General features: G+C 46.2%; 1 protein-coding gene across 1 annotated transcript in view; it reads right to left on the bottom strand.

The window, feature by feature from the left end:
- LOC145346976 (angiopoietin-1-like) overlaps window positions 1-13055 on the bottom strand; it is a 148408-nt gene extending 135353 nt beyond the window's left edge. Inside the window, exon 1 of the mRNA XM_080194856.1 lies at window positions 12097-13055. Within this exon, the coding sequence (XP_080050982.1) occupies window positions 12097-12402 (306 nt within the window). The 5' untranslated portion in view covers window positions 12403-13055. The remainder of the gene's footprint in view (window positions 1-12096) is intronic.
- Between the last annotated feature and the right edge of the window lie 774 nt (window positions 13056-13829).

Genomic DNA, 13829 nt, shown 5'->3' with positions numbered 1-13829 from the left:
TGGACTGTGGGAGGAAACCGGAGCACCCGGAGGAAACCCGCGCAGACACGGGGAGAATGTGCAAACTTCACACAGACAGCGTCCCAAGCCAGGAATCGAACTCAGGTCCCTGGAGCTGTGAAGCAGCAGTGCTAACCACTGTGCTACCGTGCTGCCCATAATGGAAAGCGCTATATGAATGCAAGTTCTTTCTTTCTGCTTTTCTGGTAGTTTGGTAAAGGAATGTTATATTCACTGAGAATCTGGTTGTTCGGACTATTCAGCAACATGGGAACACGGGGAAGCCATCAAGTAAATTCAAGGCTGGGGCAGTAGGTTTTTGATCTTTCAGAGTGCGGAGGGTTACGTCGAGAGGGCGGACGGATACAGCGAAAAGGCAGAGGGATACGCCAAGAGGGCAGAGGGATATGGCAAGAGGCTGGGCGGAAGGATACATTAAGAGGCAAGGGATACAGTGAGATGGCAGACGGATATGGCGAGAGAGCAGAGTGATAAGGCAATAGAGCAGAGAGATACGGTGAGAGGGTGGAGAAATACAGCAAGAAGGCAGATGGATACGGCGAGAGGGCAGAGAGATATGGCAGGAGGGCGGAGCCATACGGCGAGAGGGTGGAGAGATACAGCAAGAGGGCAGAAGGATACAGCAAAAGGGTGGAAGGATACAGCGAGAGGGTAGAGGGATATGACGAGAGGGTGGAGGGATGTGGTGAGAGGGCAGAGAGATACGGCAAGAGGGTGGAGACATATGGAAAGGGCTCAGGGATATGGCAAGAGGGCGGAGGGTTACGACGAGAGGGTGGAGAGATACGGTGAGAGGGTGGAGAGATACAGCAAGAGGGCAGAGTGATAGGGTGAGAGGGCGGAGAGATACGGTAAGAGGGTGGAGAGATACGGTAAGAGGGCAGGAGAGTGGAATTGAGGCAAAGGCTCAGTCATGATAACATTGAATGTTGGAGTGGGCTGCAGGGGGCAGGTTGATTTACTCCTGCTCCTGTTTATGGTCTTATACAGCCCGCTGAGCCTGTTTTATCATTCAGTAAGATCACAGCCGACCTGTATTGTAACACCATCTACCCACCTTGGCTCTGTTACCTTTAACAGCCCTGGCTAACTAACAATCTATCAATCTCAGTTTGTAAGCAATCAGAATCTTTGAGCAGGGAATGTGACCATTGACACAGCACAGCAGCAAATTACATCAGGTTGTGATAGTCACATGTTGATATAAGGCAGCATCTGATACATGACATTCTCCTCCAAAACATCTTCAAGGAGCGGACACTGAAAGTTCTGGGGCAAAGAGCCCCAACTGTCCAGGAAGAGGCTGCGTAATTATTAGTTAGACGGTTAATCGTGCATTGACTCCAAGTGGAGCTGGGTTGGATTGGAATGGTTGACAATATGGCTACGGGCTGTGCATTCTAGCCTTTGCTCATTGTCCAATAATAACACAGGCTGATAGAAGACACAGACCCGCAAGGGGCAGCTTACCCTTCCCCAAGCGATTAACTCAGTAACGAGGAAATTGGCCTGTTCAGTGTCAAGCCAATCCCATAGCCTCCAAAACACTCATTATGCAAGTGCCAGATCCCAGACGCACATAGGCCTCCTTGATGCCAAGAATGGATTGTATGACCAGGATGGCGCAATAACTGGAAACGGAATCAAAATCGGAAATGTTTCCGGTTCAATGAAAGTTCGGCATTTCTAGTTGATTAACACAGTTCCATCCGATACTCCAGCTCCACAGTCTTTGCTGCCAAGCTATACAATTCATCATTGGTATTACCCTTTTAAACTCATCTGTCTGCTCAGCAATCACTCAGATTTGTTTAGGTTTTACTCCACTGAGAGCGTTTGCTAATGACTCCCTGGAGGATGTTGTGCTAAATCTGTTGTTCCAGAATTTTTGGTGGTTAAATGTCCATAATTAGAAAAAAAACTTGCATTTCTGGAGTACTATTCACAATCTTTTGATTTGATTTATTATTGTCACATATGTTCACATACAGTGAAAAGTATTGTTTCTTGCATGCTATACAAACAAAGCATATCGTTCATAGAGAAAGAAATGAGTGAGTGCAGAATGCAGTATTACAGTCATAGCTAGGGTGTAGAGAAAGATCAACTTAATGTGAGGTAAGTCAAAGGTCTGACAGCAGCAGGGAAGAAGCTGTTCTTGAGTCAGTTGTACGTGTCCTCAGACCTTTTCCTGATGGGAGAAGGTGGATGAGAATGTCCAGGGTGCATGGAGTCCTTGATTATGCTGGCTGCTTTTCCAAGGCAGCAGGAAGCATAGACAGAGTCAGTAGATGGGAGTCTGGTCTGCGTGATGGACTGGACTTTGTTCACAACGCTTTGTAGTTCCTCGTGGTCTTGGTCAGAGCAGGAACCATACCAAGCTGCATACAACCAGAAAGAATGCTTCCTATGGTACATCTGTAAAAGTTGGTGAGAGTTATAGCAGACATGCCAAATTTCCTTCGTGTTCTGAGAAAGTAGAAGCGAGAGTAGAGACCTCAAGGGTGTCCCAAAACACTTTACAGCTAATGAAGTACTTCTGAATTAACTATTGTAATGTAGGGAACATGGCAGTCACAGTAAGATCCCACAAACAGCACTGTGATAAATTACCAGATAATCTGTCATAGTGATGTTTACTGAGGGATAAATATTAGCCAGGACACCAGGAAGAATTCCACTCAACTCCATCCACCTCTGTTCTCCTGAGCGGCAGAGAGGGTCCCAGTTTAGCTTTTGCTGTGACTTGTTGGAAGATGGCAATTCTGTGGTTTTGACACTGTGCTTGTGCCCTCCGGAAGCAGGGTGAGTCCACTGTTGTCAGAGAGTGATCAATTTTATAAACAGAGCAAATTATCTTTTAAAAATCATTCCAATTCCTACAGTGGCAATTTTCACGGTATTGAGTTTGTAAAAGATTTATATAGTGATTTATATTCTACCTCCATCAAGGATGCCTCTGATGATCCTGGCAGTGTCAGTATGACACAGACTCCTCCCCAGTCGCCAATTCTGCTGTTTATTAAGAAGTTTGCAATAGGAATAATTGAAATTGAGATGTTAACCTGGAACTAACACACTCACTGAGTAGGTCAATGGTAAAAGCATGTTGTTTCAATGAACTTCTACTTGTCATAGTCGGTGTAAAATTGACTGATCGCAGAATGTGAATGTACTGAGTTAATAGAGCCAAATATTTCATTTCCGTGCGCTAATATTTCATTTATTTTCAGAAAGTGAAACTAGTCCCTGTGTGTGCTTGGAATGAGACAGCTTGTTAAAAACCTTTCTGCGATTCACAGAAACATAGGAACTCCACAGTAACACAGGTGGGCATTTATCAATCGTTCTTATCCCTGGGGAATGTGGTGGCAAATATCCCATAGCATGGAGATACCATCAATTCCTGTGACCTTCGACAGGCCAATCACATTAGGATGGCAGTTTAAGAGAGGTTTGCATTTATATCACAAATTTCATGACCTCACGATGCCCCGGAGTGTTTTGCAGCCAATGACATGCTTTCAAAGTGAAACCAGGAATTGCTGGGCACGCTTAGCATCTGTCAGAACCTCCCGGTGAAAGGTTATCGATCTGAAACTTGGGGCAGAAGTTTCTGGCCACATGTGCCCCAAGACTGGAATTCCTGTGTCCCAAAACCAGAATTCCCATGCTCCAAGACTGGAATCCCAGTGCTCCAAAACTGGAACTCCCATGTCCCAAAACCGGAACTCCCGTGCCCCAAGAGCGGAATTCCCATGTCCCAAAACCGGAATTCCCATGCCCCAAGTCTGGAAATTCCTGCCTGAGCTCAACAGATCTTTGAATAGTCCATCATATTTTCCATCCTGCCCGCTATGATTCCCGCAGTATTGCACTGGGATAGACCCCTGGATTTCTGTGCTGACGTCCTGCAGTGGGTCTTGAACCCACAATCTTTTACCTGGGGATGAGGGTGCTCCCCACAGCCTCTGCAACCATTCCAAAATCACCAGCAATCCACAATTCTTTCTTTGTAAACATCTAAAGTGGAGTTAGAAATAGCTGCCACAGCAATGTGTAAATTTACCTCTCACTGATGTGTAAGTGGTATCTTACTATTTTAATTCATGGAAAAATGTATCAGAAATCCCTCATGGCACGTCAACAAATCCAAGTCAAATTACTCTTCTGGTTTGGCTGTCTGGAAGAACCTAAGGTAACTGGCGGGGAATCTGTTGGAAATCCAGTTCTATGCACACTCAATGCTGTTTCCAAATTAACAACAGGAAAATTTTCATCGCATGTCAGCAAGCAGTGGGATATTTCTTGGCCCATATTCAGTCCTGTATTGTTCCGCCACCTTGGCTGATACCTCTGCTCTGCATGTGAGCTGCTCTCTGCTGTCCCCAGGAGCCTGTTCATCATCTGGGGGGGGATAACCTCTCACAGATCCCCATTCCTTCCCAAGGGAAATGTTCAGGAATGGGCTCACTAATCAATGTGCAGCTTTGGAAAGAGCTGGAAACTGGAGTTAATCAGTAACACATGACAGTCAATCCATCAAATGTTCCAATTCATTCAAATTCATAGAAACAGGCAGCAAAGGGAGAGGCCATTTGGTCCATCATATCTCTGCAACACCTGAAAGAGCGATTCCATCAATTGTAATGCTGCAGTTAGCAAATGAGCTTTGATTCCGTGGGCAGGATTTTATGGCCTCGCTTGTCCTGAAGCTGTTAAATTCCACCTGAGACCAGCGGACCTTTCCATTACCCGTCCCTCACCCACTCCCATTCCCATGGCGGATAGGGTGGTAAAATTCCGGTGTGTGCGTCCTGACATAGCAAGTGATCCTGACCGACAAATCCATATCAGACACTCACACTCACACACACTCTCACACACACACACACACACAAACACTCACTCACACACACTCACAAACACATGCACACTCACTCACTCACACACACAACACACTCACACACACACACACACAAACACTCACTCACAAACACATGCACACTCACTCACTCACACACTCACACACACATCACACTCACACATTCACACACACACACATGCACACTCACTCACACACACTCACTCACACACATTCACACACACACATTCACACACACACACACACACACACACACTCACTCACACACACACACGGACATGCACACTCACACACACACACACTCACACACACACACACACACACAAACACTCGCACACTCTCATACACACATTCACACTCTCACACACACACACACTCACACTCTCTCACACACTCATACACACACACTCATACACACACACACACACACAAGCTCACACACACTGAGACACTGAGATGTTGATTGGCAGTGCATTAGCAATGATCACATTGTTAATTGCGCTGTTAATGAGCTGCCCTAACTTACTGCAATGATTGGAATGGGTGATTAATATGTAAATCCAGCAAGATATGGAAAATAGCAGGAATGCTGGGGGCAATGTGCTGCTCCTGAGGATTGTTGCAAAGTAAATGGTGTAAATGGAACAAGTTCCTGAGATTGACTGCTCGCAGTCTCTCTCTTCACCCCACTGATGCTGCCAGCTGATTTGTGCTTTAATAACAATGTGTGTCAGTCACACTGCAGTAAGGTCCAATCCCAGCTGTAAAAATCCATTCAAATCATTCTGAACGGGTCTATTCCTCCACTATAAAATTCTACTTACTGCTGGAATGTATGATTTAAAATGCCTCACATTACAATTCTCCAGAGATACAATGTGAGAACTGCAGCATTGTCAAAGTGGGGAAAGGTTTGATTTAAGAGTGTTTGAGACCTGGGTACAGCAATCAGACTAAGCTTAGTCCGACAGGAAGTTCTGCATCATGCCACCCCTCCTGCAACAGGTAGCTGAACCCAGCCTGAGTTTTGCCATCTTGCTTTCTGTGAATAACAGCAGTGTGCAGCTTCAGCAAGACACAATCTAACGGGAAATGATCTGGTGCTGAAAGAATACACCTGCCATGAACAGGCAGCAATGAACTGGGAGAGTAACCACTCTGAAACTCCCTGAGTGCTGAGAACTGTTAAAGAGGACTGGTTCAAATTATTCTTAAACTGTACACGCACATACACACACCCACAGACTCACATACACACAAATATATGTGCACACACAGATACACAGACATACACATACTGACATACAAACACATACACAAACATATACACACACAGACATATAATCATAGATGCACACATAGGCATAAAAGCAGACACACACACATGCACAAACATGCATGCACGCATGCAAACACGCAAAAACACAGACATACACACACATAGACAAACAAACACACACACACACACACACACGGACATAGTCTCATATAAACACAGACACACACACACTCACGACACACACAAGTGCCATAGACATAACTACTTACACTTACAGACACACACACTCTCACACACATGCAGGCAGACACACATAGACACACACACGCAGACACAAATAGATACTCTCACACACAGATTCACAAGTACAAATTGCTTGATTTGCTAACCAATCTTTTTTGGGGAGAATGTTCTAGATTTCAAATATTTTTTGTGCACAGAAATGTTATTTTAATCTTAAACAGACTCACTCTGATTTTAAGGGGTTAAACTCTCTTGTTTTGGGCAGAGGACACAACTGCTCTCTCATTTTAAACACTTTCAGACAGATCTCTCCTCAATCCTCCAAATTCAGATGGACGATATCCAAGTCTGTGCAACCTGTCCCAATGATTTAACCCTTTGTCGCTCTGGCATCTTCCTGCTGAATCCCTGAGGTTAACCCTTCCTTCCTGAGATGAGGGGTGCGGAACTCACTCCAGTTATTCCGGATGAGGGTGTGACCAAGGCTCTGTGTGACCGAATCCTTCCGCTTTGTGTTTCTGTTCCCGCGAGGTAAAGGCCAACATTCCAGTAAGCAGAAGGCAAATAATCCCTGGGAGTAAAGGACAGCCGGGTTTGGAAGGGGCTTTAAATTCTGAATTATTACACCCCCCTACCCTGAACTACATCTGGTTTGGTCTCAAACACCAGCACATTTTCAGTGTGATGGGCAGTGCCATCATGCACACTTTGCAAACCGTGACATTACAAAGAATGATGTAAAATATACAGCACAGACACAGGCAGTTCAGCCCAACCTGCTCACTGCTGGTGTTTCTGCTCCACGCAAGCCTCTTTGCACCTTATTCCATCCCAGCCCATCACCACATCCTTCCAGGGAATCCCTGGTGACATCGTGGCACACTGGTTAGCACTGCTGCCTCACACACCAGGAATCCGGGTTCAATTCCAATCTTGGGTGACTGTGTGGAGTCTGCACATTCTCCCCGTGTCTGCATGGGCTTCCTCCAGGCACTCCAGTTTCCTCCCACACTCCAAAAGATATGCAGGTTAGGTGGATTGGCCATGCCATTTTGATGCAAATATCAGGGGGATTAGCAGAGTAAATGAGAGTTATGGAACCAGGGCCTGGGTGGGATTGTGGTCAGTACAGACTCAATGGGTCTAATGGCCTATTTCTCTACTGTAGGGATTCTATGTGATTCCTCTCTCCCTTTTGTGTTTATCCAGCTTCTGCCCCCTTAAATAAATCAGTTTTTATTCATTTCAAACTGGATCCTGTGATAACTTCCACATTCTCCCCACTCTTTGGGTAAAGATGTTTCTTCTGAATTCCTAATTGGATTTATTAATCACTATATTATCTTTATACCCCTGGTCCACCACAACTGGAAACATCTTCTCCACATCAACCCTAACATACCTTTGTCATCTTTAAGGGTCAGCCTTAACATTTATGGCATCATAGAATCCCTACAGTGCAGAAGGAGGCCATTTAGCCCATCGAGTCTGCATTGACCACAATCCTACCCAGGTCCTATTCCCATAATCCCATGCATTTTACCCGAGCTAGTGTTCCCCCTAAGGGGCTAATGCCCCTCAATGTCTCTCTGACACTGAGGGAGAATTTAACATGGCCAATCCACCTAACTCGCATATCTTTCAGACTGTGGGAGGAAACCAGAGCAGCCGGAGGAAACCCACGCAGACATGGGGAGAATGTGCAAACTCCACACTGACAGTGATCCGAGGCTGGAATCGAACCCAGGTCCTGGCACTGTGAGGCAGCAGTGCTAACCACCATGCCACTGTGTCGTTCGAGAGAATGAAACTCCATGAGTACAGTCTTTCCAGTCCTGGCACCCTCCTTGTACATTTCTATTTCCCCATCTCCAGTGCCTCCATCTGTCCATTTCAGAATAGGAGTCATATTAATAAACACAGGAGGGTTATATAGCTCAAGTGAGAGTTCTGAGTGACTGGGCTGAGTCAGAAGCTGGCCGGAGTTTTACTTTGAATGGACTGGGATGGCATTGGCTTTGGACAGGACAAAGTTCCTACAAGAGAGCGACTCAGTCAGTGTGAACAAATATTCTAACTTCAACTGCTAAACTACAAGAAAAGCACACCACGCGGGTTATTGAAGTCTTAGGTTAACAGAGAGAGGAAACTTGGAGAAGAGATGCAGCTGATGGATGGTCCGATATCATTCCATCTTAAACGAGTGCCCAGAGTTAAAGTGACCCCTTCCTCAAGCAGCATGCTTTCAATTATAGACTCTCTATTTCACAATGGGACCCTCCCAGGGAAATGCATCGTAATGCGTTGTTAACACAAAAGTTTGGCCGACACTCCATTGCGACAGCTCACCACAGCAACAGATACTGCGGAATCTATCTTGCTCTTCTGCACAAAAACATTTGAAGAATGTCACTTGACCCCCACAAAGCTTCTGAGCGTTATAACGATGGTTTATATATTCATACAGTCCCCAGCTGGAGGCAGAAGGCCACTGTGGGGGGTAACATCTTCATTGCTTCCAAAAACTGGCACAATCGGGGCTTGTCTGCATTCAGTCACGATGCACAGCCAGTGTATAAGAGTGTCACTGCGCTGTGTTATGATCAGGGCATTGGCTCTGACCCTGTGTTTATAGACTTGTTTATACATGGACCAGTCTCCTTTTAACGGATTGAATGGAGGCCAAATCGAAAGGAGGCTGACTGCTGGAGACTCAGATTCTCCCTAAAAACTGACACTTTCACCAGGGTAAAGCTCTGGGTTTTAGATGCTTTAACCAGAATATGAGCAAAAACCACCTGTGACAAGTGGGATGAATGGCAGCTGGCAAATAAGCACCCATGTGTGCAACTGGGCAAATATTCCCCCTTAACCCCATAAACACGGCAAATACAGATAATTCAACACAACACTGGTTAGCACTGCTGCCTCACTGTGCCAGGGACTCAGGATTGAGTCACTGTGACCTTGGGTCACTGTCTGTGTGGAATTTGCATGTTCTCCCTGTGTCTGCGTAGGTTTCCTCCGAGTGCTCCGGTTTCCTCCCACAGTCCAAAGATGTGCAGGTTAAGTGCATTAGCCATGCTAAATTGCCTCTTAGTGTCCAAAGATCTGCAGGTTAGGGAGATTGGCCATGCTAAATTGACCCTTAGTGTCCTAGGATGTATTGGTTAGGCGGATTAGCCATGCTAAATTGACCCTTAATGAGGATGTGTAGGTTAGGAGGATTAGCCATGGGAAATGTGTGGGGTTATGGGGATAGGGCAGCTCTGAAATTCAGTGCAGATTCGATGGGCTGAATGGCCTTTTTCTGCATTATAGGGATTCTATGATCCTACAACCTGGACTTGGGAATTAAAGCCCATTCTTTACAAATCAAACAGGAATGCCACGTGGTGGATTGTGACTTCGTGTGTCTGTTTGATCTTGTTGGTCTCATTTTTACATCACTCTCCAGCTTTATTCCCTTGCTGTGATGTAAATGAGATGTCAGGCACTGCATACAATTTGCCATCACTCCAGTTATAGAATTACAGCATGAATAACCACAGAAGGAGGCCATTTAGCCCATCATAATTGAACCCCGCCTCTGCTAATTCCACTTTCCCCTGCCTTCTCCTAACAGCTCTCCAATGCCTTTATTGGTCAAGTGCTTTATCCAGTTCCCTCGGGGAAGACACGATAGAATCTGCCTCTATCACACTGGCAGGCTGTGTATCCTAGACCCTAACCACTCAGTGGGTTAGACTCTAGCTCAGGGTCAAACACAACTGCCCACTTTTACCCGCCCAGCTAATTCAAAGGCTGCAGCTTCAGAATGTCAATGGAACACAATCTATCAGCTGCTCACTGAAACCACATCCATTCTTAAACCATAAAGCCACACACAGCTTCACATTCACAATCGAATAATCCATGTTTCGAGGATCATCCAATGGAAGCGATCCATTCAGAAAAATAAGGCAGCATCTAAAACAAACACCATGTACAAAATATACACAACGTATTAAATGTACACAGCATGTGTAACCACAGAGCAGCTCTCACACAACATATCTCTATGGGATCAGCTTTAAGAATAGCCTGAACAATTGCAGTATTGTAATTGCAGCAAAGACATCCAACTTCTGACTAACATCAGCCAATCTTCTCAAGGTTCACCAGTCTGATCGGGACTTTAGCGTCATTGGAAACACAAACCAACGTGAATTAACCTCAATCCTGACCTGTTCAGGACAATTTCAAACTCACCTGAGCTGATCAGAAGTGTCAAAATTAAAATGCACTTCGGTGGAGTGGAGTGGTGGGGGAGGCATGAGCTGTCACATCCAGCATGCTGGAGGCAGCTTTGCATGTGAAGGTCACCCAACGCAATAAGTACCATGGCACAGTGGTTAGCACTGCTACCTCACAGCACCAGGGACCAGGGTTTGATTCCCAGCTTGGGTCACTGTCTGAGTAGAGTTTGCACATTCTCCCCATGTCTGTGTGGGTCTCCTCTGGGTACTGCGTTTCCTCCCACAGTCCAAAAGATGCACGGGTTAGGTGGGTTGGCCATGCTAAATTCTCCCTCAGTGTACCCGAACATGCAACGGAGTGTGGCAACTAGAGGATTTTCACTGTAACTTCATTGCAGCATTAATGTGACACACATAAAATAGAAGAGCAAGTTACATTTATATAGCACCTTTAACATAGTAAAACATTCCTAGTTGCTTCACAGGGTGGTTGATAATTGACACCAAGTAACATAAGGAGATGTGAGGACAGGAGACCAACACTTGATCAAAGAGGAAGATTTTAAGGAATGTCTTAAAGGAGCCATGGTGGAGAGCTTTAGAGAGGGAATTCCAAAGCTTGGAGTCTAGGCAGCTGAAGGCACGGTGATGATTGAAACCAGGATTAGAGGGAGCACGGATGTTTCAGGCAGGCTGCAGGAGATTGCAAAGAGAGGGAGTCGAAGAAGCTGTGGACAGATTTGCAAATAAGGATGCGGATTTTGAAATTGAGGCATTGCCAGCTGACTGTAAGTCACACAAAGCACAGGGGGTGATGGATGGACTGTGCTTGGTGTGAGTGAGGACCTGGCAGCAGTGCTTTGGGATGAGATGCGTTTTATGGTGAGTGGGAGATGGGAGTCTGGCTGGGAGAGAGTATTGGAACAGTCAATTCTGGAAGTATGATGTGGAGATGCCGGTATTGGACTGGGGTGGGCACAGTAAGAAATCTTACAATGCCAGGTTAAAGTCCAACAGGTTTATTTGGAATCACGACCTTTCGGAGCTGCTGTTTCATCAGGTGAGTGGAGAGGTGGGTTCACAAACAGGGCATATAAAGACACAGATTCAATTGCACAATAATGGTAGGAATGCCAGTCTTTACAGGTAATCAAGTCTTTACAAGTATAGACGATGTGAGTGGAGAGAGGGTTAAGTACAGGTTAAAGAGGTGTGAATTCTCTCAAGCCAGAGCAGTGAGTAGGATTTTGCAAGCCCAGGCCAAATGGTGGGGGTTACAGATGGTGTGACATGAACCCAAAATTCTGGAGGTAACAAAGGCATGACCTCTGACACGAGTTCCCCCATCATTGGGCAGACTGGGTGCCCTGGATCCAGTTTGCTTTGACAGCAGGAGGGTCACACACTGACCTGATGCAATGGGATCTTACCTTGCGTAGCCACTGGGTGTTGTTGTCAGACCTGCTCTCCAGCTGCTGCAGCTTCTGCGAGGGCCACTCCTGCTGATCTTGTTGCGGGGCGTCCCGCTGCAGGGAGTTGCTGCTGTGGGGCTCGGGGGAGCCGCGACAGTCCCCCTCGGGTTCAGGCAGGACGAAAGTGTAACTGCAAGCTCCATTCTGGACCCGGCTGAGTCTCCTGCGACCTCCCTCCAGCCCTCTGGGCTGAGCAGCAGAGGCAGGGTGAGCCAGGACAGCACAGAGTATGAGAGTCACACAGAGAGAGTCCACCAGCCACATCCCCTCTGTCCCCTCTCTTCCTGCAGATTGCCTTCCCCAAACTCCCGGTGAAAGCACAAAATCCTGGAGGCAACGGGCAATTATTCCCTCTTCAAACAATTGTAATTTCGAACTGGAAAGTGCAGGTGAATTCAGAAAAAATATTCTTCTGAAATGCAGAAGGTTGAGCAAGTCTGTCTCTCAGGGGGTTTGCTCACTCACTTCAGCACCAGTCCCCAGTGAAAGCATTCAAGCCCTTTCTGTTGTAGGTTAAAGCTCCTTCAGCCCCTGCACTGAGCTGCTGTCAAACGCCACTGAATGCTGACTGAAGTAAGATCAGGCTGGAGGGAGACCTCCAAAGAGCTGGACAGGAATGTATGCGCCACTCTGCTGAGGATATCTGACAGCCCCGGCTTCACAGAGATCAGCTTACAACACACACAAAAGCGCACTGCTTGTATCTGACCTCCAGCATGTGGAGCAGTCCAGCCCCTTGTTGTCCCCTATCTAGTTCTGTCCACTTTGAGCTTCCTCCCGTGACCCAGCCAGTGAAAGCTGAGCTTTCCTTTGGACTTGAAGAATCCGGACAGTCAGTTCAGAAGTTGCCGTCTGCTGATGGTCTGTTGTGCAGTAAAACGGCAAAGTTACTGCAGGCAATTAGAATAAATTACATGGCTCTGTGAACCATTCAGTGCCCAGCTGATTTAATAAAAGCCAGCACAGTCAGAGATTACACTGAACTCCGGATTATTTCGTTGCTTTGCTCTCCCCCTGAATCTCTGCCAATTGCTGACAGCCTCCTCAGCCTCTGCGTTTTTACACTTTCGGATCTGTACCTTAATCTCCTCTCTCTCTCTCCCACTCTCTCGCACACACTCACATATATTCTTTATCCCCTCACAATATCTCTCTCATTTTCACTCTCATTTTCTCTCGCTCACTCACTTCCTTTCGTTCTCTCATTTTCTGTCGCTCATTCTCTCTCTCATTTTCTCTTTCATTCTCTCACATTTACTCTCAATTTCTCTCATTCTCTCGTTCCCTCACATTCTCTTTTCATTCTCACCTTCACATTCTCTCAAATTCTGCCTCACATTCTTTCTCTCTCTCACTTTCTTTCTCCTGTGCTCATTGTCCCTCTCATTCCTTGCCTCTCACATTCTCTCTCTTGGTCATATTCTCCCTTTCACATTCCGGCTCTCATTCTCATTCTCAGTCTCTGTCTTTCACATTTTAGAGAATCTGGTGAACTGCTGTGACGACAATAATCTCTCCCTCACAATGTCAGTAAAAAAAAGGAGTTAGTCATCGACTTCAGGAAGCATAAAGGAGAAGATGCCCCTGTCTATATCAATGGGGATGAAGTGGAAATGGCCAAAAGATTCAAGTTTCTAAATGTCCAGATCACCAAAACCTGACCTGGTACCCCCCGCCCCCCCATGCCAATG

The sequence above is a fragment of the Carcharhinus amblyrhynchos genome, chromosome 8 (genome assembly GCF_965287045.1).
Source record: "Carcharhinus amblyrhynchos chromosome 8, sCarAmb.v2.hapA, whole genome shotgun sequence".
NCBI lineage: Eukaryota > Metazoa > Chordata > Chondrichthyes > Carcharhiniformes > Carcharhinidae > Carcharhinus > Carcharhinus amblyrhynchos.
This window is presented reverse-complemented; position numbering and strand designations above follow the sequence as displayed.